Source organism: Leptopilina boulardi, unplaced genomic scaffold (assembly GCF_019393585.1).
Source record: "Leptopilina boulardi isolate dan_hultmark-lab unplaced genomic scaffold, ZJU_Lbou_2.1 LbouV2_384, whole genome shotgun sequence".
In the NCBI taxonomy this organism is placed as follows: domain Eukaryota; kingdom Metazoa; phylum Arthropoda; class Insecta; order Hymenoptera; family Figitidae; genus Leptopilina; species Leptopilina boulardi.
The window spans coordinates 2,641,001-2,664,689 of NW_026137956.1; the positions used below are offsets into that span (position 1 = coordinate 2,641,001).

The 23,689-nt window shown below is 26.6% G+C and overlaps 1 protein-coding gene across 1 annotated transcript in view; it reads left to right on the forward strand.

Annotated features, from left to right (window-relative positions):
- Positions 1–21,707, forward strand: part of LOC127288347 (dynein axonemal heavy chain 7-like) — a gene marked incomplete at its 3' end in the record, with an annotated part of 32,243 nt that extends 10,536 nt beyond the window's left edge. Inside the window, exons 12-31 of the mRNA XM_051315739.1 lie at positions 1,185–1,450; positions 1,558–1,711; positions 3,358–3,584; positions 5,578–5,779; positions 7,698–7,932; positions 9,989–10,104; positions 10,194–10,472; positions 10,708–10,965; positions 11,285–11,569; positions 11,881–12,129; positions 12,507–12,852; positions 13,027–13,196; positions 13,270–13,401; positions 13,526–13,747; positions 13,916–14,367; positions 19,580–19,777; positions 20,176–20,323; positions 20,398–20,610; positions 20,860–21,032; positions 21,398–21,707. Of these exons, the coding sequence (XP_051171696.1) occupies positions 1,185–1,450; positions 1,558–1,711; positions 3,358–3,584; positions 5,578–5,779; positions 7,698–7,932; positions 9,989–10,104; positions 10,194–10,472; positions 10,708–10,965; positions 11,285–11,569; positions 11,881–12,129; positions 12,507–12,852; positions 13,027–13,196; positions 13,270–13,401; positions 13,526–13,747; positions 13,916–14,367; positions 19,580–19,777; positions 20,176–20,323; positions 20,398–20,610; positions 20,860–21,032; positions 21,398–21,707 (4,635 nt within the window). The remainder of the gene's footprint in view (positions 1–1,184; positions 1,451–1,557; positions 1,712–3,357; positions 3,585–5,577; positions 5,780–7,697; positions 7,933–9,988; positions 10,105–10,193; positions 10,473–10,707; positions 10,966–11,284; positions 11,570–11,880; positions 12,130–12,506; positions 12,853–13,026; positions 13,197–13,269; positions 13,402–13,525; positions 13,748–13,915; positions 14,368–19,579; positions 19,778–20,175; positions 20,324–20,397; positions 20,611–20,859; positions 21,033–21,397) is intronic.
- Positions 21,708–23,689: the final 1,982 nt, after the last annotated feature.

Genomic DNA, 23,689 nt, shown 5'->3' on the forward strand with positions numbered 1-23,689 from the left:
GCAATAGATTTTTCACTTTAACCGGATTCATTATTTAACAGCACTTTGTCATTTAAAAAAAACTAATAATAAAAGCAAAAGTGGCACATGTGCCAGAAGCAAACGACGTGACGATCTGCACGCCAGTTTGTGAGAATTCAAGATGACCACGTGACATGGAACAATAAACCTGTCAGCTGAACAAATCCGGATTGTTCCATCAGCAATCGACAGAGAGTTTGCTTCTGCAACTGTACGGAATTGCAAACTGAACAAAACTGACAACAAAAAATTCGTATTGTTGTTAAAACAACATACATTTGTATTGACAACAATCCGAATTGTAATATCAACAAATCTACTGACAACAATCCAAAAATTGTTTGCATAACAATCCCATTTTTCTCCGTGTAATTCTTTTAATCTAATCCTAATTTAAACTAATCGTCATTTGTCCTAATTATCATTTGGTCTAATCTTAATGTAACCTAATTCTTATTTGCCATAATATATTTATCTGCCCTAATTCTCACTCGGCCTAAATTTTTTATAATACTTTTTTGGCCTCATCCTTATCTGACATAATTATTACTTGGCCTAAACATTATTTGCCATAATCCTTATTTGAAATAATTTTCATCTAATATAATTATCATTTTGACTAAACACCGCTTAAGGTAATTTTCATTTGATCAAATGAGAATAAGATTATGAAAAGATTAGATCAAATGAAAATTACCTTAAGCTGTGTTTAATAGTACAAATGATAATTAGGCTAGATGAAAATTATTTCAAATAAGAATTCTGGCAAATAATGTTTAGGCCAAGTAATAATTAGATCAGATAAAGACGAGGCCAAAAAAGTATTACAGAAAATTTAGGCCAAATGAGAATTAGGGCAAATAAAAATTGAGTTCATTCGCTTTACTGAATTCGCTGTTTTCAATTTTGAAAATCTGAATTCAGATTTGTAATTAGCGACCCCAAAAAGCTATCATCATATTGGATCTAACATTTTAAATTTTTCATTCGTAATCAGTGACCCCAAAAAATCGCTAAATACGAATTATGAATAAAATTGGAATCAATTGAAATAATTTAGGCTTTAAGAGGGTTTAATAAATTTTTATAAGGATTTTTTTCATTTTTAAATAATCAATTTTTCATAATTATACTGACAAAAAATTATTATCAATAAATTAAAGATAATCGACTTTGGATTGGACGAGTATGTACCGAAATTTGAAGGCATCTCAGAGGCAGCAACTAAGGAAAATAATTTAGAGAAAGCCTTACTAAAAATGCATACAGACTGGACTGAAATAGAATTTATGGCAAATCCATATCGTGACACTGGTACTTTTGTAATCGCCAGTATCGATGATATTCAACTTTTGTTGGATGACCATCTGACAAAAGCTCAAACTATGAAAAATTCTCTCTATATAAAACCATTTGAAAAAGAGACACTGTGGGTTATAACGCTTTTTATATTCCACACTATTATATATATTTATGAATCACTGAAAAAAAAATTTCTATGGAGTATTATTATTATTATTATTATATTTTTTTTAGAGAATGGGAAGCCAAGCTACATCTTCTACAGGATATTATGGATTATTGGCTTAAAGTTCAAGCTACTTGGATGTATTTAGAGCCAATTTTCTCTTCCCCTGATATTCAACAGCAAATGCCGGAGGAGGGTCGTCGATTCAGTGCTGTTGATAAAGTAATTAACAAATATTGCGTATTATTATAATAATTACCATCTATCTCCCCTCTTTTTTTTATTTGCAGTTTTTATTAGATAATTAATTGCCAGAATTTCTAGATCATCGAATCTTTATTTCAAAGAATTTTTATTTGCCAAATTGTTATTTTATAGAATTCTTAAAACACAAAATCAAACATAACCTACAAAAAGATTTCGTCGCGATTTATAAAATTCATCTATAAGAAATTATCAAGAAAATTGTGATTGGTGAATTTTATAAATTGCGCCAAAATCTTTCTGTAGGTTATGTTTGTTCGGCTATTTGCAATTTCGGTCAAATGAAAACTCTGACTTTTAAGAACTCTATTCTTGTATTTAAAAAATCAACTCCAGGGATCACAGTACCTTTTGTCATCAAAAAAGGTGAAAAGGTACAATTGAGTCGCCGGAAAGTAAAAGGGCGCATAAAATTTGTACAGCCAGCCAACTCAAACGTCCGTACAAACTTTATGCGCCCTTTTACTTTCCGGCGGCTCAATTTTTTTCAAAAATAGGTGACAAAAAAATCATTGTTAAAGATGAATAAACATGAATAAACATGAATAAACATGAATAGGTGAAAAAAGGTGAATAATAATATGGAATAAGAATTTTACTGCATTAAAATTGAGTTAAATTGCGATTCTTTTAAATAAACAGTCGGATTATAAGGGACGCAGATTATATGTTCTAAAAATCATTAGTAATAATTTTCATTTTATGGAATTTCATTTGTCAAAATTATTTTTGAGCCAAATTTTTATTTGTTCGAATTAGTATTTTGCAGAATTTTAATCAAGCTGATTTTCTATATTACAGAATTTTTATATAAACGAAAATTCATTTCACAGAATTTTTATTTGTCAGAATTTTTATTTGCTCGAATTTTTATATAACATAATAGGCATTTTAAAGAATTTTTATTGAGTAGAATTTCATTGCATAGAATTTTCTTTCAGATGAATTTTCATTTGTTCGAATTATTAATTGATATAATTTCCATATAACCGATTTTTCATACTACAGAATTTTTACGTAACGGAAAAATCATTTAACAGAATTTTCTCCGAAATTGCAAAGTGCCGAATAAACAATCGATGGAAAGATTTCGTCGCGATTTTTAAAATCAATCAAACAAAAATTATGCATAAAATTGTGATTGGTTGATTTTAAAAATCGCTCCGAAATCTTTCTGCGGATTGTTTGTTCGGCCATTTGCAATTTCAGACAAATGAAAATTCTATCAATTAGAAATTTTTTAAAATGATTTTTCGGTTAATTAAAACTTCTGTAGAGTGAAAAATCGGTTATATGGATATTATATCAAATAATAATTCAAACAAATGTAAATTCATCTGAAAGAAAATTCTATGCCAGGAAATTCTGCCCAATAAAAATTCTTTAAAATGCCTATTATGTTAAATGAAAATTCGAACAAATAAAAATTCTGTGAAGTAAATTTTCGGTTATATAAAAATTCTGTAATATAGAAAATCGGTTTAATGAAAATTCGAACAACTAAAAATTCGGCTCAAAAATAATTATGACAAATGAAATTCCATAAAATGATATTTATGCACTCTAATTTCAGTTATATAGATATTTTTTTAAAATGTTTATAGATTTGGAGAGATATAATGTCATCAGTGGTGGCAGATCCAAAAGTAATGTCAGTTGTTGAAATCGATAAAATGCTCGATCGGTTGAAGAAATCAACAAATCTATTGGATTTAATTCAAAAAGGTTTAAATGATTATCTCGAGAAGAAGAGATTATTTTTCCCAAGATTTTTCTTTCTTTCGAATGATGAATTATTAGAAATTTTATCAGAAACAAAAGATCCAATGAGGTAAGAGTAATACAACAGAAAATTTCCCTTATTAATTAATTATACTTCTTACATGTACACTGAAAAAAAAATTAATTTGATTCAAAAAATCTCTTACTTGACTATTATCAAATAAACATTAACTTGAGTCAAATAATTAATATTTGATTCAACTACATGGTATTTGTTTCAAATACAGAATTTATTGGTTCAAATGCAGTTTATTTAATTCAAATAAAAATTATTTGGTTCAAGGAAATATTTATTTGCTAATAGTCAAAAGTAACCGTTTATTCAAATCAAATAACTTTTTTTTTATATATCTTATATTAACGGAAGGCACCACCTTTATTTTGACTCCTTAAAATTTTAATGATCGCAAAAAGTGGTTTTTTTTTCTTTTACATCATTTATGGAGTCTAAAAACATACAAATGATCAAAAAAAAGAAGAAATAATAATTTTTTGCGATTTTAGAAATTCTATTTTTTTAAAAGAATAAAAAAATTTTTAATTTACAAATTTATTGTGGAGAATAATTAACAAAGCATCTGAAAAAATTATCAATGGAAAATAGTAAAAAAAAAAAAAAAAGTTCACTATTTAAGAGAGAAGACTAATGAAATTTCAACACATTTTTTTCATTTCAGTTTTTGAAAATTAAAAATTTTTCAAAATCCATACGAGAGATTCAAAAGAATCATTCAAAGAAAAGCGTGGGAAAAAATTGACAATACAAAATACAAAAATTGTAAAAGTAATTCAATTTTAAAAAAAAAAATTAATTTTATTACAACTATAAATTTTAAACAAGGAGGGGGTCCTTTATGTTTATTTCATAAACATTATGCTTCCTCATTGTGTGAAGCAAAAAATTCGCTTCCTCGTGAAGGAAGCAATGAATTTGTCCAATTCAATTGATTGATTTAAAAAATTTCGAGTTAAAAATGTTTTAAATTAATTAAATTTTTTGAAAAATAAAGAAAATTTTAATTAATTTTGAGTGTAACATAAACTTTATATATACGAATCGATTCGTTTTAATGCAAGGAATACAATTATTTTATTCATCAACTTGAATTTTAAAAAAAACACAAAATTTTTTAGCTAAAATATGAATTTTCGATTTTTCAATTTTTATTAATTCTCAAATTTTAAATCAAATCTATACTTTATATATACCAACCAATTCGTTTCAATGCAGGGAATAAAATTATTTCATATATAAACATGAATTTAAATAAACACATCATTTTTTAGCTAAAATGAGAATTTTTGATTTTTTAACTTTCTTTACTTAATTCTTTAAATTTCAATCAAATCTATACTTTATATATATCAATCGATTCATCTTGACATAAAGAAGACGATTATATTATATATTACCTTAAATTTTTCGATTTAAAAATTTTTTCAATTAAAAAAAAAATTTTGGAAGAAAGACGATAAAATTTTTTTTTGGGGTATTTTTAAAAATCCTCTCGTCATTTTTGAGAGATTAATGTGTTAAATAAGCCTACCAAATTTTATCCAAATCCATTAAAACCTGTTAAAGATATCGTGTTCACAAAAACGATCCACACACACATACACACACACACACATACACACACACACACACATACACACACACATACATACATCCGGACAATTGATCAGGATCTCATATAACATGTTTATATATAGAGGAAAATTTGTTTTCACCATTTTTAAAAAGTTTATAAACGAAAGGACTACATAGCTTCCTCCACGAGGAAGCAAAATGGTCAAAAATTAAAATTTTCTTTTTTTGACCACCCTTTATTTTTTTTAAGACACGCAAATGATGCAAGAAAAAAAATACAACTTATTGTGATCATTAAAATTTAAAGGGATCAAAATAAAGGTGGTGCCTCTCGTTAATAATAATAATAATATAATAATAATAATAATAATAATAATAATAATAATAATAATAATTTTTTAAAAATTCGTGGAACTATTTTTTGATGTTATAAACATACCCCTAAATTTAGGGTTCAACCTCATCTAAAGAAGTGCTTTGAAGGAATTGCTAAATTAAGTTTCACGGAACAGATGGAAGTGACGATGATGAAATCTTCTGAAGATGAGCACGTAACTCTCGAGGATATAATCGATACTGTTGCAGCTCGAGGCCAAGTGGAAAAATGGTTGGTCGAATTAGAAACTGTTATGAAGAAAAGTGTCCGAGCCCAGGTGAAATATAATATTTCATTTATATTTTAATATATGAAATTTTTAATTATCGTACATTTTTTCCATAGTACGATGCGATGTTTTAACTTTTTTTTTTTTAATTCAATGATAAAAAATCCAACGTTCCGAGAACTTATCGTTTTAATAATTTACAGTAAAATAGAATATTATAAATTACACGTCGGTGAAGTTCAGACAACGTTTTTGATCAAAGATTGAAAAAAAAAAATTATTTAAAAAATAATAATTAATTTTTTTCTTTAAACAAATTTTTTTTCATAAAATTGTTTATCGAGAAACGTTGCAAACAATTTTTTAGATAAAAAAAATACAAATATTTACGGTAAAATATATTTATAATAATAAATTTTAATTTATTATTTATTAATTAATAAATATTAATTGATAAATATTGATTAATAAATATTTAGAGAGCCAAATTATATAATTTTCGAAGAGGGCGAATTTGTTTATTTGTTTAAAAAGTTTATTGATATTATCAACGTACCATGTATGAACTGCGTCCACCTGTACACAAAGCTGCTCTGGACAGTAGAAAAAAAATTTACATACCAAGTATATGCGAAAAAAAAATATCACTGTGTCCTTTTTTCACAAAGTGTAATTTTGCCCCAGTTAGAAAAAAAGTAAAGTTAATTAAAAATCTAACTGATTTTTACAAAGTCTAAATGAAATTTTCTAAAAATGCTAATTATAAGCAAATTAACTTTAAATGTCGTAAATGTCCAATTATCAAAAAAAAAAAAATTAAATTACTCAAGTACGTGAGAAAAAAAATCATATTTGAAAAGAAAAATTTACCCAGTAATTGTACATTTACAAAGTGATTAATTTTCAAAAGAATTAATACTACATAAAACGATTAATGCAAAAAAAGCACAATTTTTAATTAATAGAATTTTGTCACATAGAATTATTTTTACATATTTGAATCCCAAAGTTTATATTACCTTTTTCTTACAATGATCGAACAACAAACGGATTTTCCGTAGAAGACACTGCACTGTTTCACGACAATTATCTCTAATACGCGTAATTTAAAAAAAAAACAATTTTAAGAAACACGAATACTACTTTCGGAAATTATTAATATTAACGCATATTTTTACTATTATTAGCACGATGATAAAAAGACAATTTTATTGATTTGCTCGCGGATGAAAGAAAATTCTTCGAAACATAACCTCACTTTTAATAACTTCACGCGGACTTATACAATCAAAAACCGAAAGGACAATAAGCTCCCTTGTCTCATATGTACTTTGTTGTAAAACACGTTAAAAATATAATCGCGTGCACACTATAGTAAAATAATATCTTTTTCCAAAACATCGTAAAGAATCAACTTTTAGCGAATGTGACTTTACTATAGCAAAAATAATTCAAAGTTTAATAGCGACAACTCCAGATTTATAATTTAATCTAAAATTATGAAATTTTATTAAATAAAACTTTAATAAAAAGTGAAAAAAAGTAAAAAACGAAGCCACTAAAATCGCGATCGCGTTACATTGCCTAGAATGAGCTGTAAGTGGACGCCATCTGGTTTCAATTATCGAAAGTTGTCGATTCGTCGATTATCGATTAACTTCTTTCATGTAATCGAATCGTGATTCTAACCTCAACTGACTAATTATCAAACTCATTAAACTATAATTAATTTGTGATTATAATAATATATACCTAGTGAAGAAAGATGAGAAGTATTGTAACGATAATATCCAAAATTAAAGGTCATTGTAAATAAAAACAAAAATTTGTGAATAGAGAAAATTAATGATTATAAAAAATGAAAAAAAGTTAAAAAGTGCATAAAATAATAATAAAAAACATTTTATCACTCTTCCGATGGTCGTATAATGTATATATATATATATATATATATATAAATATATAGGTGATTCGGGCAAAAGAAAGTTACCTGAAGAAAGAGCGTAACAAATGGGTTCTCGAATGGCCAGGACAAACAATCCTTTGTATTTCTCAACTTTACTGGACCGCAGACGTTACGAATGCATTTTCCAATGCTCCACAGGGATTAAAGGATTATATAGATGTGTGTAACCAGCAGCTTAATCAAATCGTTCTTCTTGTTCGTGGAAAGCTCTCTAAACAGAATCGAACTACTTTAGGTATTATAAAATTTATTATACTATTAAATATTCTCTTAAATTAACCTACAAAATTTCTTTATAATTAAGTAATAAAGTATTTATTTTTTATTTCATTAAATTCTTATTTTTTAATTAATCATTATTTCAAAAATTTTGTATCTAATTACTTTTAATTCTTTTAATTGAACATTATTTTAAAAATTGCAATGATCGTTTTTAATTTAATTTTTTAATTTATTATTATTTGAAAAATTTTTAATTATCATATTTTTAATTTATTTAAATTTTTTAATAAATCACGTCAGTGAAGTTTACACGAAGCTGAAGTACACAAACGTTTATAATAAAGGATTTTTAAAGAAATAATTTTTTAAAATTAAAAATTCTATAATTTTTTGCCTAAAAAATATTTCTTGTAGTTTTCAATAATCAACAAATTATAGAAAATATTTTTTAGACAAAAAATTATAGAATTTTTCATTTTAAAAAATTATTTCTTTAAAAATCGTTTATCATAAACGTTGTGTACTTCAGCTTCGTAAGTTTACGACGTTTATTGGTCAACGAATTAGAAGAAAAAATATCTTTCTGTTCAAATTATTATTATTATTAAAAACAAAATATTAATTATTATTTTCCGAATAATATAAAAGAATAATAATAATAATAATAATAATAATAATAATAATAATAATAATAATAATAATAATAATAATATACATATAGGTACTATTGTAATTATTTTTAATGTAATAATGTACTGAATTGCTTTCAATTTTGCAATTAATTATATTTCTTTTAATAGCAAAATAAATTTGTAAAAGTTGTCAAAAAAGATGCTGAATAATTATTTTATTTATTATTTTTTTCAGGTATGATAAAAATTATCATTTAAAAAAAATAATAAAAAAAATCTGATTTTTTCGATTTATAAATAAGATTTTATTATTTAAATCAAATTTCTTTTTATATTTACCTCACATTTTTTAAAGTTTTATTACTAAATTATTTATTTTAATAAATTTTTGATTAAAATATTTTTAAATTAAGAACTAAAATTGTCCAACAGTTCTTGCTTTTCAAAATTGTTGATTTCTAAGAAGTCAATAATTTAGTAACTACTAGCAAAAAGTTTAAATTATTAGAACTTTTTTTTTAGAAAATATTTTCACTTAAAAAAATTTTAAACTATAAAATTATCCAAAAAGAAAAATTTGTTTAAAAATGTTTTACTATTTCTAAAATTAATAACTTTATAATAATAGTAAAATCACTGAAATAAATCAAATGAAACGTTTTTTAAATATTCTTTTAACTAATTATTGTAGTTTTAACGTAATGTAAAGATTCTTAAAAAAATATTTTCAGAGTTCTCTCAGGTCAGGGAAAAATCACAAAGCTGAAGTACGCAACGTTTATGATAAATGATTTTTGAAAGAAATAATTTTTAAAAATAAATAATTCAGTAATTTTTGTGCCTAAAAAATATTTTTTTATAATTTCTTGACTAATGAAAACTACAGGAAATATTTTTTAGGCAAAAAATTATAGAATTTTTCATTTTAAAAAATTATTTCTTTCAAAAATCATTTATCATAAACGTTGCGTACTTCAACTTCGTGAAAAATTAGGGTTTTTTATTAAAAACACTGAAAAAATATCAAAAAACTAAAATTATTTTTAAAAAATTCCGAATTTTTTTTAAAAACAGAGAAATTTAATAAAAAAAATTTCCATTACGTAAACAAAAAATTATTTTCTCAGTGTCAGGGAAAAAGACAAAAATTTTTCTGAAAATCAGGGGAAAAATAAATTACATTTTTGTGGCAATTCTGATTTTAAAAATTCGTGTTTAGAAAATTTTCTATATTTTCAAAATGTAAATAAATAACTTTGGATAAAATCTCAATTGAATATTCGCCAATAGATTAGCAGATTAATTTTGAACCTTAAAATCTACAATATTAGATGTGAAAAATATATTTAATTAATAAATTAATTGTAACCCGTATAAGTTGTTAATAAATAAATTTATTTAAAAAATCATTCTTTTAAAAGTAATTTTATTTTACAGAGGCTTTAGTAACAATAGACGTGCATTCCAGAGATGTTTTAGTCGGTCTTTTTGAGCAAAATGTGAAAGTCAGCACAGATTTCAAATGGCTCTGTCAACTACGCTACTATTGGATCGTAAAAAAAATATATATTTTTCATCATTTTCTGTATAATTTTTTTTTTCACAATTTACCATATATGTATATAATTATCTTTAATTCCAGGACGAAAACATGCTGACAATGATGATTAATTCATCATTGAAATACGGCTACGAATATCTTGGAAATAGTTCTCGACTTGTGATAACACCCCTAACTGATAGATGTTATCGAACACTATTTGGAGCTTTGAGCTTACATCTTGGTGGCGCTCCAGAAGGACCCGCGGGAACTGGAAAAACGGAAACAACAAAAGATTTAGCTAAAGCCGTTGCCAAACAATGCGTCGTTTTCAATTGTTCCGATGGATTGGATTACATTGCCTTAGGAAAATTTTTCAAAGTATAAAATTTAAAAGGATCAAAATAAATAAAAAAAAAAAACCACTTGAAACACTAATTTTGGCGATATTTTTTGAAAAATTAAAATCTATATTTTATAATCAAATTAAAACGATTGTTTTAAAAGTATATTCTATAATTTTTATTGCTTATGTTTAATTTTTCAAGTAATTTAATAATAGTTTCTTTTTTTATTATATTGCTGTGAAATTTGTATACGTTATAAATTTTTATAGGGTCTTGCATCATCCGGAGCCTGGTCATGTTTTGATGAATTCAACAGAATTGACCTGGAAGTATTGTCAGTAGTTGCACAACAAATTTTGACAATTCAACGAGCAATTAATTCTGGTAAATCGACTCTTATTTTCGAAGGAACTGAAATTGGTTTAGATCCAACGTGTGCTGTTTTTATAACAATGAATCCTGGTTATGCTGGCAGAACAGAACTTCCTGACAATTTGAAAGCTCTATTTCGTTCTGTAGCGATGATGGTAAACAAAAAAAAATTCTTTTCTCTTTTTATTCTATTCAGAAAATTATTTTTTTTAATATTAATTCTTAACTATTTTATAATAATTAAATTTATTAATTAAAATATTCTATTCATATGAAAATATTTTATTTGAAAATAACAATTTAAACTTTTTTTTTTAAAAGGCAATTTTTTTCAATTAGTTTTATAAAATAATTTCTTTTAAAAAATAGTTGAGAGAATAGAAATTGTTTAAATTGAAAACAAAATTTTCAACTAATTTTATTGAAAATATAATTTTGAAAAGAAAAATAATATTGAAAAATTTCGTTTGAAAGGTGCCCGATTATGGATTAATAGCAGAAAATACTCTTTATTCGTATGGTTTTCATAATGCACGACCATTATCTGTAAAAATTGTCATGGCATATCAACTTTGCTCCGAGCAATTATCAACCCAAAATCACTATGATTATGGGATGAGAGCTGTAAAATCAGTCCTTATAGCTGCCGGCAATCTTAAACTGAAATATCCAAATGAAAATGAAGATATTTTAATGTTACGAAGCATCAAAGACGTCAATCTTCCAAAATTCTTGAGTCCCGATATTCCACTTTTTCACGTAAAAATCAAAGAATTATTTTTTAAAATAAAAAAAATTTGGTTAAAAAGATTGATATAAAAAAAGTATTGATTATTATAAATTATTATTATTATTCTTTCAATTAATTATTATTAAGAATTAAAAAAGTAAAATTAATTTTTAAAAGACATTTTTAAGTTTTGTTTTTATCTGAAACAAACATTTTTAAAAAATAATTTTTTTAGAAAAATTTTTTCTATCTGTTTATTCAAATTATTCCTATTTTTTTTGAATTTTAAATTTGTCATAGCAATATTTTTTTAAAATTGTTTTCAATTTTTTTTCAACAGGGTATCGCGTCAGATCTTTTTCCAAATGTACAGCTTCCAGATCCTGATTATACGGATTTAAATGCATGCATTCAAGAGGCTTGCACCACAGCAAATATTCAATGTACTCCAATATTTCTGGAAAAAATTCAACAGATTTATGAAATGATGATTGTACGCCATGGATTTATGATTGTTGGATTACCATTCGGTGGAAAAACAACGGCTTATAAAATATTAGCTGATGCTTTGGCTTTATGTGAGGAACGTGTAAGTATATACATATATTAAAATTAAATATTTTTTTGGTAATTTTCTTCTACACATGTTCCTTTATGTGTAAAAAAAATTTTAGAAGAAGAATATATAATATCATTAAAAAAATTTTTTGAAAGAATCGTAACTTTCATCATTTTTATCAAAAAAGAAATAAGAAAAAATACTTATTCTCTTATTTTTCATAAAAATTCCGAGAAAAATAACCCATTCAAAAAAATGGAATAAAAATCTCACATAAAATACCTCACGTAAAATAATTGAAAATTTAAAGTTAAGTTTAAATGTTAAAAAAATGAAAGTAAAAAAATTTTCATATTTTACTAAAAGTTAAAGGAAATTATGTACAATTAAACTTTTCTCTTAAATAGAATTTAATGAACGAACATAAAGTTGAGATGACGATAATTAATCCAAAATCCATAACAATGGGACAATTATATGGACAATTTGATCCAGTTTCTCATGAATGGAGCGATGGTGTTCTTGCCGTTAGTTATCGTAGTTTTGCAATTTCAACAAATGAAAATAGAAAATGGTTAATATTCGATGGACCAATTGATGCCGTTTGGATTGAGAATATGAATACTGTTTTGGATGATAATAAAAAATTATGCCTAATGAGTGGAGAAATCATTCAATTGGCAACGACCACAAATTTAATTTTTGAAACAATGGACTTGGAAGTCGCGTCTCCAGCAACTGTATCACGTTGTGGTAAACGTGTTTTCTAACATTTTATGTTTTATAAATAAAAGAAAAGTTATTAAATTAAAGTCAATCTTATTTAATAATTAATTGAATCGAAAATTAAATAATAATGAAATAATAATAATGATAATAAAAATAATGATATTAAAAAAATATATTTAAAAAGTTTTCTTTTTAAAGGTATGATTTATATGGAACCATCGGCTTTAGGATGGGAACCGCTATTAAAATCATGGATTGAAACAACGCCGAAAATTTTCAGCACTTTTTTAAAAAACTTTTTATACGAATCTTTGTTTATTAGATTTTGTAAACCATTGTTTTTTTTACTTCGACGTGGTGGAGTTGAGGTAAAATAATAATTTTCTTAATATCTCTATCTAATCGAAATTCAAAGGGGAAATATTAAATTTTCCTTTTTAGGAAATGTGTCCAATGCCAGATTCAAATTTACTTCGATCAATAACACATTTAATGGACTGTTTCTTTGATGACTATGAAGATGAAAAATTTGCAAAATCCATTAGTGAATTGGATCTGCGAGCTCAAGTTGAAGTAATTTTTCTTAATCTATTTTTTGGGAATTTCTTTTTTTTTGCTTTTGATAAAATTGATTTTAGTTTTTATTGAGAAACAATAGACGATTATTATTAATTTGAAAAAATAATTTAAAAAACAGGGATCTTTCTTTTTCGCTTGTATTTGGGCAATGGGTGGAACTTTAAAAGCTCAGTACAGAGAAACATTTAGTATTTTGTTTCGAGGACTTTTAGAGAAACAATTTCCAGATTCTCTAATGCGACAATTTCAATTGCTTGAATCCGTTCCTCCACCTCATAAACCCTATATTTTTGTTATGCCAAAAGATGGTCTTGTCTTTGACTACAAATTCATCCGAGAAGTATGTATATTTAAAAATAATATATATTTCTTAAAGTCTTTATCAATTTCTAAAAATTATATTTGTTAAATTCGTATAAATTCTTTTTTTTTCCTACTAATCTATTGACAAAACTTTGCAACCTTTTTTTTAATAAAATCTCTGCGTAATATAATGATTTTTTTGCAGGGCAAAGGAAAATGGAAATTGTGGAGCGATGAATTAATAAATACACCGCCAATACCGAGGGATATTCCTGTGAATCAAATAATTGTACCCACTATCGAGACAATAAGATACACGGCACTTTTTCAATTATTGGTTCAACATCAAAAGCCAGTTTTATTTGTTGGTTCGACAGGCACTGGAAAATCTGTCTACATTATTGATTTTTTATTAAAGAAAAATGACGCTAAAATTTATAAGCCATTGATTATTAATTTTTCGGCACAAACAACAGCCAATCAAACGCAGGATATTATAATGACAAAACTCGATAGAAGAAGAAAAGGAGTTTATGGTCCACCAATTGGTAAACGATGGGTTATTTTTGTCGATGATGTGTCAATGCCAATGAAAGAAATTTATGGTGCACAACCGCCAATTGAACTTCTTCGACAGTGGTTGGATCATTGGTTATGGTATTTAATCATTTTTTTTTATTTAATATATAAGGGAATATTTTCCACTAATGTGGAAAATTCCGTCACCTTTAATGACGGAATTTTTGTTATGTCAAATTTATTTATTTTATATCACAAATGCCTACAGTCCATGTAGAACATAAATTAATTAACTACAGAAAAATATAAAATGAAGACTTAATCTAAGAAATATTAGTAAGAATTTCGATAATAAAAAGTTATCGACTTTTTATTTTTCATAATTTTATAAAGTGGATTTTATAATGATACTAATTTTTATATAAAAGAATTTTTATTCAACTAAATTCTAATTTAACAGAATTTTTATTTAACTGAACTTTCATAAAGCAGATTATATAATACAAAGAATTTTCAAATAATACAATTTCAATTTAACAGAATTCATATCGAGCAAAATTTTCGAAAAATATAATTTTCATTTAATAGAATTGTTCTTTTATCAAATTTTTATTCATTCAAATATATTTTTTTATTCGAAATAACTACAAAAAATTGAACATTCTTAATAGAAAAGAAATTATGAGGTACATTATTATTTTTTTTAATTAAATTATCCGTTGTTTACTAAAATAAAATTAAATTACAACTAATTGATTAAAATTAACATTGATTAAACTAGCATTAATAAATTGGTTGCAGGTAAAAAATGACAAAATTTGGTTCAAATCTAACTCATAACTAAATTCTGAACCGATCTGTGAGAATTGATTTTTTAATTTTTGTTTTATAAATTTTGGATATACTTCCGAAGTAGGGGTACCTCCGATTTTAATAAAACTTGGTATACTAACGTATTTTGGTGCGCTGATTACGAAAATGATAGTGAAAATTGGCGCAAATTTGATTATCATGGTAAACAAGGAGGGGGTCCTTTATGTTTATTTCATAAACATTATGCTTCCTCATTGTGTGAAGCAAAAAATTCGCTTCCTCGTGAAGGAAGCAATGAATTTGTCCAATTCAATTGATTGATTTAAAAACTTTCGAATTAAAAATGTTTTAAATTAATTAAATTTTTTGAAAAATAAAGAAAATTTTAATTAATTTTGAGTGTAACATAAACTTTATATATACGAATCGATTCGTTTTAATGCAAGGAATACAATTATTTTATTCATCAACTTGTATTTAAAAAAAACACAAAATTTTTTAGCTAAAATATGAATTTTCGATTTTTCAATTTTTATTAATTCTCAAATTTTAAATCAAATCTATACTTTATATATACCAACCAATTCGTTTTAATGCAGGGAATAAAATTATTTCATATATAAACATGAATTTAAATAAACACATCATTTTTTAGCTAAAATGAGAATTTTTGATTTTTCTAACTTTCTTTAATTCTTTAAATTTCAATCAAATCTATACTTTATATATATCAATCGACTCATCTTGACATAAAGAAGACGATTATATTATATATTACCTTAAATTTTTCGATTTAAAAATTTTTTCAATTAAAAAAAAAATTTTGGAATAAAGACGATAAAATTTTTTTTTTGGGGTATTTTTAAAAATCCTCTCGTCATTTTTGAGAGATTAATGTGTTAAATAAGCCTACCAAATTTTATTCAAATCCATTAAAACCTGTTAAAGATATCGTGTTCACAAAAACGATCCACACACACATACACACACACACACACATACATCCGGACAATTGATCAGGATCTCATATAACATGTTTCTATATAGAGGAAAATTTGTTTTCACCATTTTTAAAAAGTTTATAAACGAAAGGACTACATAGCTTCCTCCACGAGGAAGCAAAACCATAAAAAACACCATAAAATCATGGTTTTTTGCTATTATCTCGTAAAAAACGCAAAATTTCGAAAAAAGTTTTAGACAAAAGTTGTAGATCTCAAAAAAACACATTTTATGTTGTATGCATTTTTTACCAAAAGTCATTATTTTTCGAGAAAAATCAAAAAAACGATCAAAAACGCCGCAAAATGATGGTAATATAGTAACTAGAGAGGAATTTGGTAGTTGTAAGTATACTAACGTATTTTGGCGCGCTGATTACGAAAATGGTAGTGAAAATTGGAACAAATTTGATTATTATGGTAAAAACCATAAAAAGCACCATAAAATCATGAATTTTTGCGATTATCTCGTAAAAACGCAAAATTTCGAAAAAAATTTTAGACAAAAGTTGTAGATCTCAAAAAATACACGTTTTATGTTTTATGCATTTTTTACCAGAAATCATTATTCTTCGAGAAAAATCAAAAATATGATCAAAAACAGCATAAAATCATGGTTTTTTGTGTTTATCTTTTAAAATATGCTAAATTTTTTAAAAAGTTTGTATAAAACTTACAGATCTCATTAAAGTACAACGAATATTCAGTACAATGGTTTGGTGGCCTTGAAAAAGGCCGATTGATATTATGTTGCAAAGTACAACGGTTTGGTGGCCTTGAAAAAGGCCGATTGATATAATGTTGCAAAGTACAACGTTTTGGGGCCTTGAAAAAGGCCGATTGAGAAAAGTGCCATGTTTTTTAGTTTCTGTGGCCAGGGTAACAAAGCTTGATGTCCGAAATTAATTGTGAAAATGCATCAGCATTTAATTTTCGAACTCTTCGCCGCCACAAAAACTCACAAAGGAGATCTGCAAGATTATTCTTGCGAACACCTCCTTTGCTGAGAGATCGTCGCATCCATCTCCAAGAGGATTCAATATTTTGTGTATGGGCACCAGTAGTGGAGTTTACGAATTCCTCGGAATGATTTACAGTTTTGTGAACATAGCTACACTGTTCTAAATCAATGTAGCCCTTCCAACAATCAGTGTGGATCTCTGTTCCGACAACAACATGTTTTTTAATCAAACTTATTAAAGTATCTTTGTCTCGTTTGTTGTCGGGACAGATTTCCAACCGATAGTTGGAAGAGTGTCCTCTGTGGATCATTCCAAGGATCCATGCACCCTCCACTACTCGACCTCTCTCATACTTTCGACGACCGATTTTACATTCGTCGATTTCTCCTGGACCTCCAATTGGACCCTCTTCTACGAAGTGCTCATCTAGAGCAATCATACAGACCTCACGACAAAAAGAGAATCGATCTGCAATGGTTTCAGACGAAACAGTTTGACCTTCAACAATACTACTCTCTAGAATAGTTTGTTGAAAGTCAAAACTCATTAAGAAGCAATATGTCACTAACATACAAGAAGCCGCAGAGATGTGGCATTCTTCAAACCACGTATTTTCTGCGACAGTATGACGGTGACGATGTTTGCCTTTCTTTTAACAAACGAATTGACCACAAGTAAACAATGATTCATTCAAAGTCATATTCTTTTTATGCTTTGAACAAAAACGTTCTCTTGGGATCAGTTCAACGTCACGTAACCATTGCAGCGTCGATTCTCTTTTTTGGAAAATGGAACTTAAGGCAAAAATATTGAATTTTCGATCCATATTTCCAAACACGCACGTCTGTTGGATGTGGATATAGCCGAAAATATTTTGCGGAAATTGTGGGGTGGAGTCTACAGCAGCGGTGAACGCAAAATAGTAAACACGGCCTTCGGCCGCGTAAGGTACTGCTCGCTTCTCTTTTTAAGAAACCTTGGCGAAAGGGGGTGGATATGGCCGAAAGTATTTAGCAGAAATTGTGGGGTGGAGTCTACAGCAGTGGTAAACGCAAAATAGTAAACACGGCCTTCGGCCGCGTAAGATACTGCTCGCTTTTCTTTTTAAAAAAACCTTGGCGAGAGGGGGTGGATATAGTTGAAAGTATTATGCGGAATTCGTTGGATCCTGAGAAATGGTGAATATGATACTATATACGAGTCAAATAATATGTCTAACCATGACTGTTGTATATGTTTTCATTATCATGGTGTTTTTGATCATATATTGGATTTTTCTCGAAGAATAATGACTTCTGGTAAAAAATGCATAAAACATAAAATGTGTATTTTTTTGAAATCTACAACTTTTGTCTAAAATTTTTTTCGAAATTTTGCGTTTTTTAAGAAATTCCTCTCTAGTTACTATATTACCATCATTTTGCGGCGTTTTTGATCGTTTTTTGGATTTTGCTCGAAAAATAATGACTTTTGGTAAAAAATGCATACAACATAAAATGTGTATTTTTTTGAGATCTACAACTTTTGTCTAAAACTTTTTTCGAAATTTTGCGTTTTTTACGAGATAATAGCAAAAAACCATGATTTTATGGTGTTTTTTATGGTTTTTACCATGATAATCAAATTTGCGCCAATTTTCACTATCATTTTCGTAATCAGCGCAAAAAAATACGTTAGTATACCAAGTTTTATTAAAATCGGAGGTACCACTACTTCGGAAGTACACCCTACATTTTTAATATTAATGCAAACTGTAAAAAAATTATTTTTTAAACTTTTTTGATCTATTTTGTTTCAAATTTTTTTTGTACTTAAGGTTGTCGAACGGTCTCTGAAATTCTTTGGCAAGAAAAGACCTTTTATTATCACCCTGTAAAAACGGCACTGAACGTGAAAATGATAAACATTGATTTTAAAATACTTTTTTCTCGGAACTTTTTTCCTTGCATGCTTCTGCCATCTGACGGCGACAGAACGTAACGAAACATAAACAAATATTTCAAGTAATATTATTATTTAATTTCAATATTCAGGTATTGAAGGACAACTAATACAATAGGGTGTCATAAATGGTTTATTATGACTAGACTTCCAGTCGACTCTATTGTTGTTATCTCTCTTTTTTTTGAATATTTAATATTTTGTAACAAATCAACTTTTAGACCATTGATTTGTATTGTGAATAAAATACTAAAAATTGATTTACAAATGTTCTTCAAAAATTTTTTTAAAATGAAAAAAAGTGAACAATTTTTTAAGATAATTTTGTTTTTAATTTTAAAGAATAACAGGTATTTTATTTAAAATCTTTTATTCCCATGCAGGGAGCACATAGTCGCAATTGTATTTTCGACGATTTTGGAAAAAGTGTCCTTGTTTCGAGAAAAAAGTATTTTAAAATCAATGTTTATTATTTTCTCGTTTAGTGCTGTTTTTAGAGGGCGATAACTTTTCACGTGTATGTACAATTTGCTAAATTAAATTAAAGTAATAATAATAATAATAATAAAATAATATATAAATGTTTTTTAATTTAAACAAAATTTGGAATATTTGTTTCCTTTTTTAAAACAGGTACGATCGAAAGGAAATTACACCTTTGAATTTAATAGAAATTCAATTAATGTGCGCCATGGGTCCACCAGTTGGCGGGGGAAAAGACGTGACACCGAGATTTAAAAGACACTTTTTTGTACTGACAATTTCTGAATTTGAAGATGATGTTATGATTACTATTTTTAGTAAAATTGTTCTCTGGCACTTGGATACAAGGTAAGATTACATTTTTTCTACTTCTAATCAAAAAGACTGTTTTTAGAAATTTTTACGTATTTAATACTTTCTTATACATAAAGCAGCAAATCGTTACTCCCATGTATTTAAAAACAAATTAAAATTCTCAAAAAAATTCAGCTAAATGAATATTTGACTTTCAAACATTTAATTTACTGAAAATGTATTTTAAATGATATTAATTTTTATAAAAATGAAAATAGACAAAGAAAAAGTTCAATAATAAATAGAAAAAAAAGTTAAGATGTTGATTTATTAAGTTTTTATTTGTTATGTCCTTGTTGATCGTTTTTGATAATATAAACAAAGGAGGACGTTAATATTATTAGAAAAAAAATAATTTTTTTCCAACAAAATTTTAATCATTTGTTTTTTAGAGGATTTAGTAAAGAATTTGATCCGTGCATCGATCAAATTGTACTTGCGACTTTGGATATTTATAAACAGAGTTTAAAAAATCTATTGCCAACTCCTGCAAAATCTCACTATATTTTTAATCTTCGTGATTTTTCAAGAGTAATTCAGGTGAAAGAATAGTATACTCGAGTTGCACATAGTGCTTTGTAAATAGAACCTTGAATTTTTGTTTATATATATAGGGCGTTTTACTGTCAGTTCCTGAAACAATGCCTTCATTGGTGAATATGAAGAGACTTTGGGTTCATGAGGTTCTTCGCGTTTTTGGCGATCGTCTTGTAGATCAATCAGATTTAAATTGGCTCATAAAACAATTGCACACTACCGTTAAAGAACAAATGGAGACGGATATGAATATTATGTTCGAAGATCTCTTACAAGACAATAAAAAATCGGTAATTAGAAAATTATACCTTTTTTTTAAAAAAAATACTTAACATCAAGTTGCAATTTAGAAAACGTAAATTTTAAAAATATTTTCAATTTTTAAATATTTTCCAATTATATTTTGAATATTTATCGCATTTAATTTTTAATTTATTTTTCAATTATATTTTGTTTTTATTTAAAAATGTTTTTATTAAAATAATTTTTGTTCATATTTGGCATAAAAATTCGGATTATATTTTGTGTATTTTCATCAGGTAAGTGACGATGAATTAAGAAGACTGGTTTTCTGCGACTTTACTGATCCAAAAGCAGATGTTCGATTATATCAAGAAGTTGTTGATTTGGAAGCCTTACGTGGAATTGTTGAAACATATCTGACCGAGTACAACTCGATGACAAAGAAGCCAATGAACTTGGTACTCTTCAGGTAAACTTGAAAAAATTAAAACACAAATAAATTAATTTTCATCTAACACTGAATTTATTAAAATAATGAAAAATTCAAATCAAATTATAAAATAAATTATTTAATAATTATTAAAGTAAAGGAGTAATAAAATTTAAAGTAATTAATTAAAATTTTTATAAATTGTTTTATTTTATTCATCTTATTTATTAAAATTAAAAATTTTAATAATTGACTTATTATATTTAAATAAAAATAAGAATAAAGAATACAAATTTTAAACTATTAAAATAGTGATTATTTTAAGTTCAGTTTGATTAATTCTTTTTATATTATTACATATTAGTTTTTTAATTATATCAAAAATTCGTATATCGATTTTGCAGATTTGCCATTGAACATTTGTCAAGAATTTCACGCATCATAAAGCAACCGAGAAGTCATGCTCTTCTAGTTGGTGTCGGTGGTTCTGGAAGGCAATCATTAACAAGATTAGCGTCACACATTTGCGACTATGATGTTTTTCAAGTCGAAATTAGTAAACATTATGGAATGCACGAATGGCACGAGGATATTAAATTGATTTATAAAAAAACAACAAATTCCGAACTTCATTCAACTTTTCTCTTCACTGATTCGCAAATTAAGGAGGAGAGCTTTTTAGAAGACATCAATAATATTCTCAATTCAGGCGAGGTACGTTAAAAAACGAATCACTAAAATTAAAAACCCATTTTTTTTATCCACAAATCTTAAGTATTCAATTTTTAAATTCTGAGTTATATTATTTAGTTTTTTTTCATGAAGCCAAAACTATCACAGAGTTATCAATACATCTCAAAGGTAGAAAAAAATAGAACATTAGTTAAATTTAGTCAAGGAAAAATCAGGAATTTTTTTCTAATTTTTCATTTAAGAAATTTTCCCAAAATTACATTTGGACGCATAATAAGTTCACTGGTGGTTTTTCTACTAGTTTTCCAACCCTAGAAAGAGAGAAAAAATTTGTCTTTTACATAATTCTAGTCAGGAAAGAAAATAAGTATTGTTTTCTCTAGTTTACAATAGAGAATCTTTGTCAGCTATTAAAGTTGGTCGTTTCACCGATTCTCAAGTGGCATTTCTACTAGTTTTCAACTAGTTTTCAACCTCAGAAAGGGAGGAAAAAATTGTTCTTAACATATTGTCTTTTCTAGTCAGGAAAGAAAATTAGAATTTTTTCTCCCGTTTACAATAAATATTCGTTGTCAGATATTAAAGTTGGTCGTTTCACTGATTCTCAAGTGGCTTTTCTACTAGTTTTCAACCTCAGAAAGGGAGGAAAAAATTGTCTTTTACATAATTCTAGTCAGGAAAGAAAATAAGTATTGTTTTTTCTAGTTTACAATAAAGAATCTTTGTCAGATATTAAAGTTGGTCGTTTCACCGATTCTCAAGTGACTTTTCTACTAGTTTTCCACCTCAGAAAGGGAGGAAAAAATTGTCTTTTACATAATTCTAGTCAGGAAAGAAAATAGGAATTTTTTTTTTAGCTTAAAATAGAGAATCTTTGTCAGCTATTAAACTTGGTCGTGTCACCGATTCTCAAGTGGCTTTTCTACTAGTTTTCCACCTCAGAAAGGGAGGAAAAAATTGTCTTTTACATAATTCTAGTCAGGAAAGAAAATAGGAATTTTTTTTTTAGCTTAAAATAGAGAATCTTTGTCAGCTATTAAACTTGGTCGTGTCACTGATTCTCAAGTGGCTTTTCTACTAGTTTTCCACCTCAGAATGGGTGGCAAAAATTGTATTTTACATAATTCTAGTCAGGAAAGAAAATAGGAATTTTTTTTCTAGCTTAAAATAGAGAATCTTTGTCAGCTATTAAACTTGGTCGTGTCACCGATTCTCAAGTGGCTTTTCTACTAGTTTTTAACCTCAGAAAGGAAGGAAAAAATTATCTTTTACATAGTTCTAGTCAGGAAAGAAAATAGGAATTTTTTTTTCTAGTTTACAATAGAGAATCTTTGTCAGCTATTAAAGTTGGTCGTTTCACCGATTCTCAAGTGGCTTTTCTACTAGTTTTCAACTAGTTTTCAACCTCAGAAAAGGAGGAAAAAATTGTTCTTAACATATTGTCTTTTCTAGTCAGGAAAGAAAAGTAGAATTTTTTTTCCAGTTTACAATAAAGAATCTTTGTCAGCTATTAAAGTTGGTCGTTTCACCGATTCTCAAGTGGCTTTTCTACTAGTTTTCAACCTCATAAAGGGAAGAAAAAATTGTCTTTTTCATAATTCTAGTCAGGAATGAAAATAGGAATTTTTTTTCTAGTTTACAATAGAGAATCTTTGTCAGATATTAAAGTTGGTCGTTTCACCGATTCTCAAGTGACTTTTCTACTAGTTTTCCACCTCAGAAAGGGAGGAAAAAATTGTCTTTTACATAATTCTAGTCAGGAAAGAAAATAGGAATTTTTTTTTTAGCTTAAAATAGAGAATCTTTGTCAGCTATTAAACTTGGTCGTGTCACCGATTCTCAAGTGGCTTTTCTACTAGTTTTCCACCTCAGAAAGGGAGGAAAAAATTGTCTTTTACATAATTCTAGTTAGAAAAGAAAATAGGAATTGTTTTTTTTAGCTTAAAATAGAGAATCTTTGTCAGCTATTAAACTTGGTCGTTTCACCGATTCTCAAGTGGCTT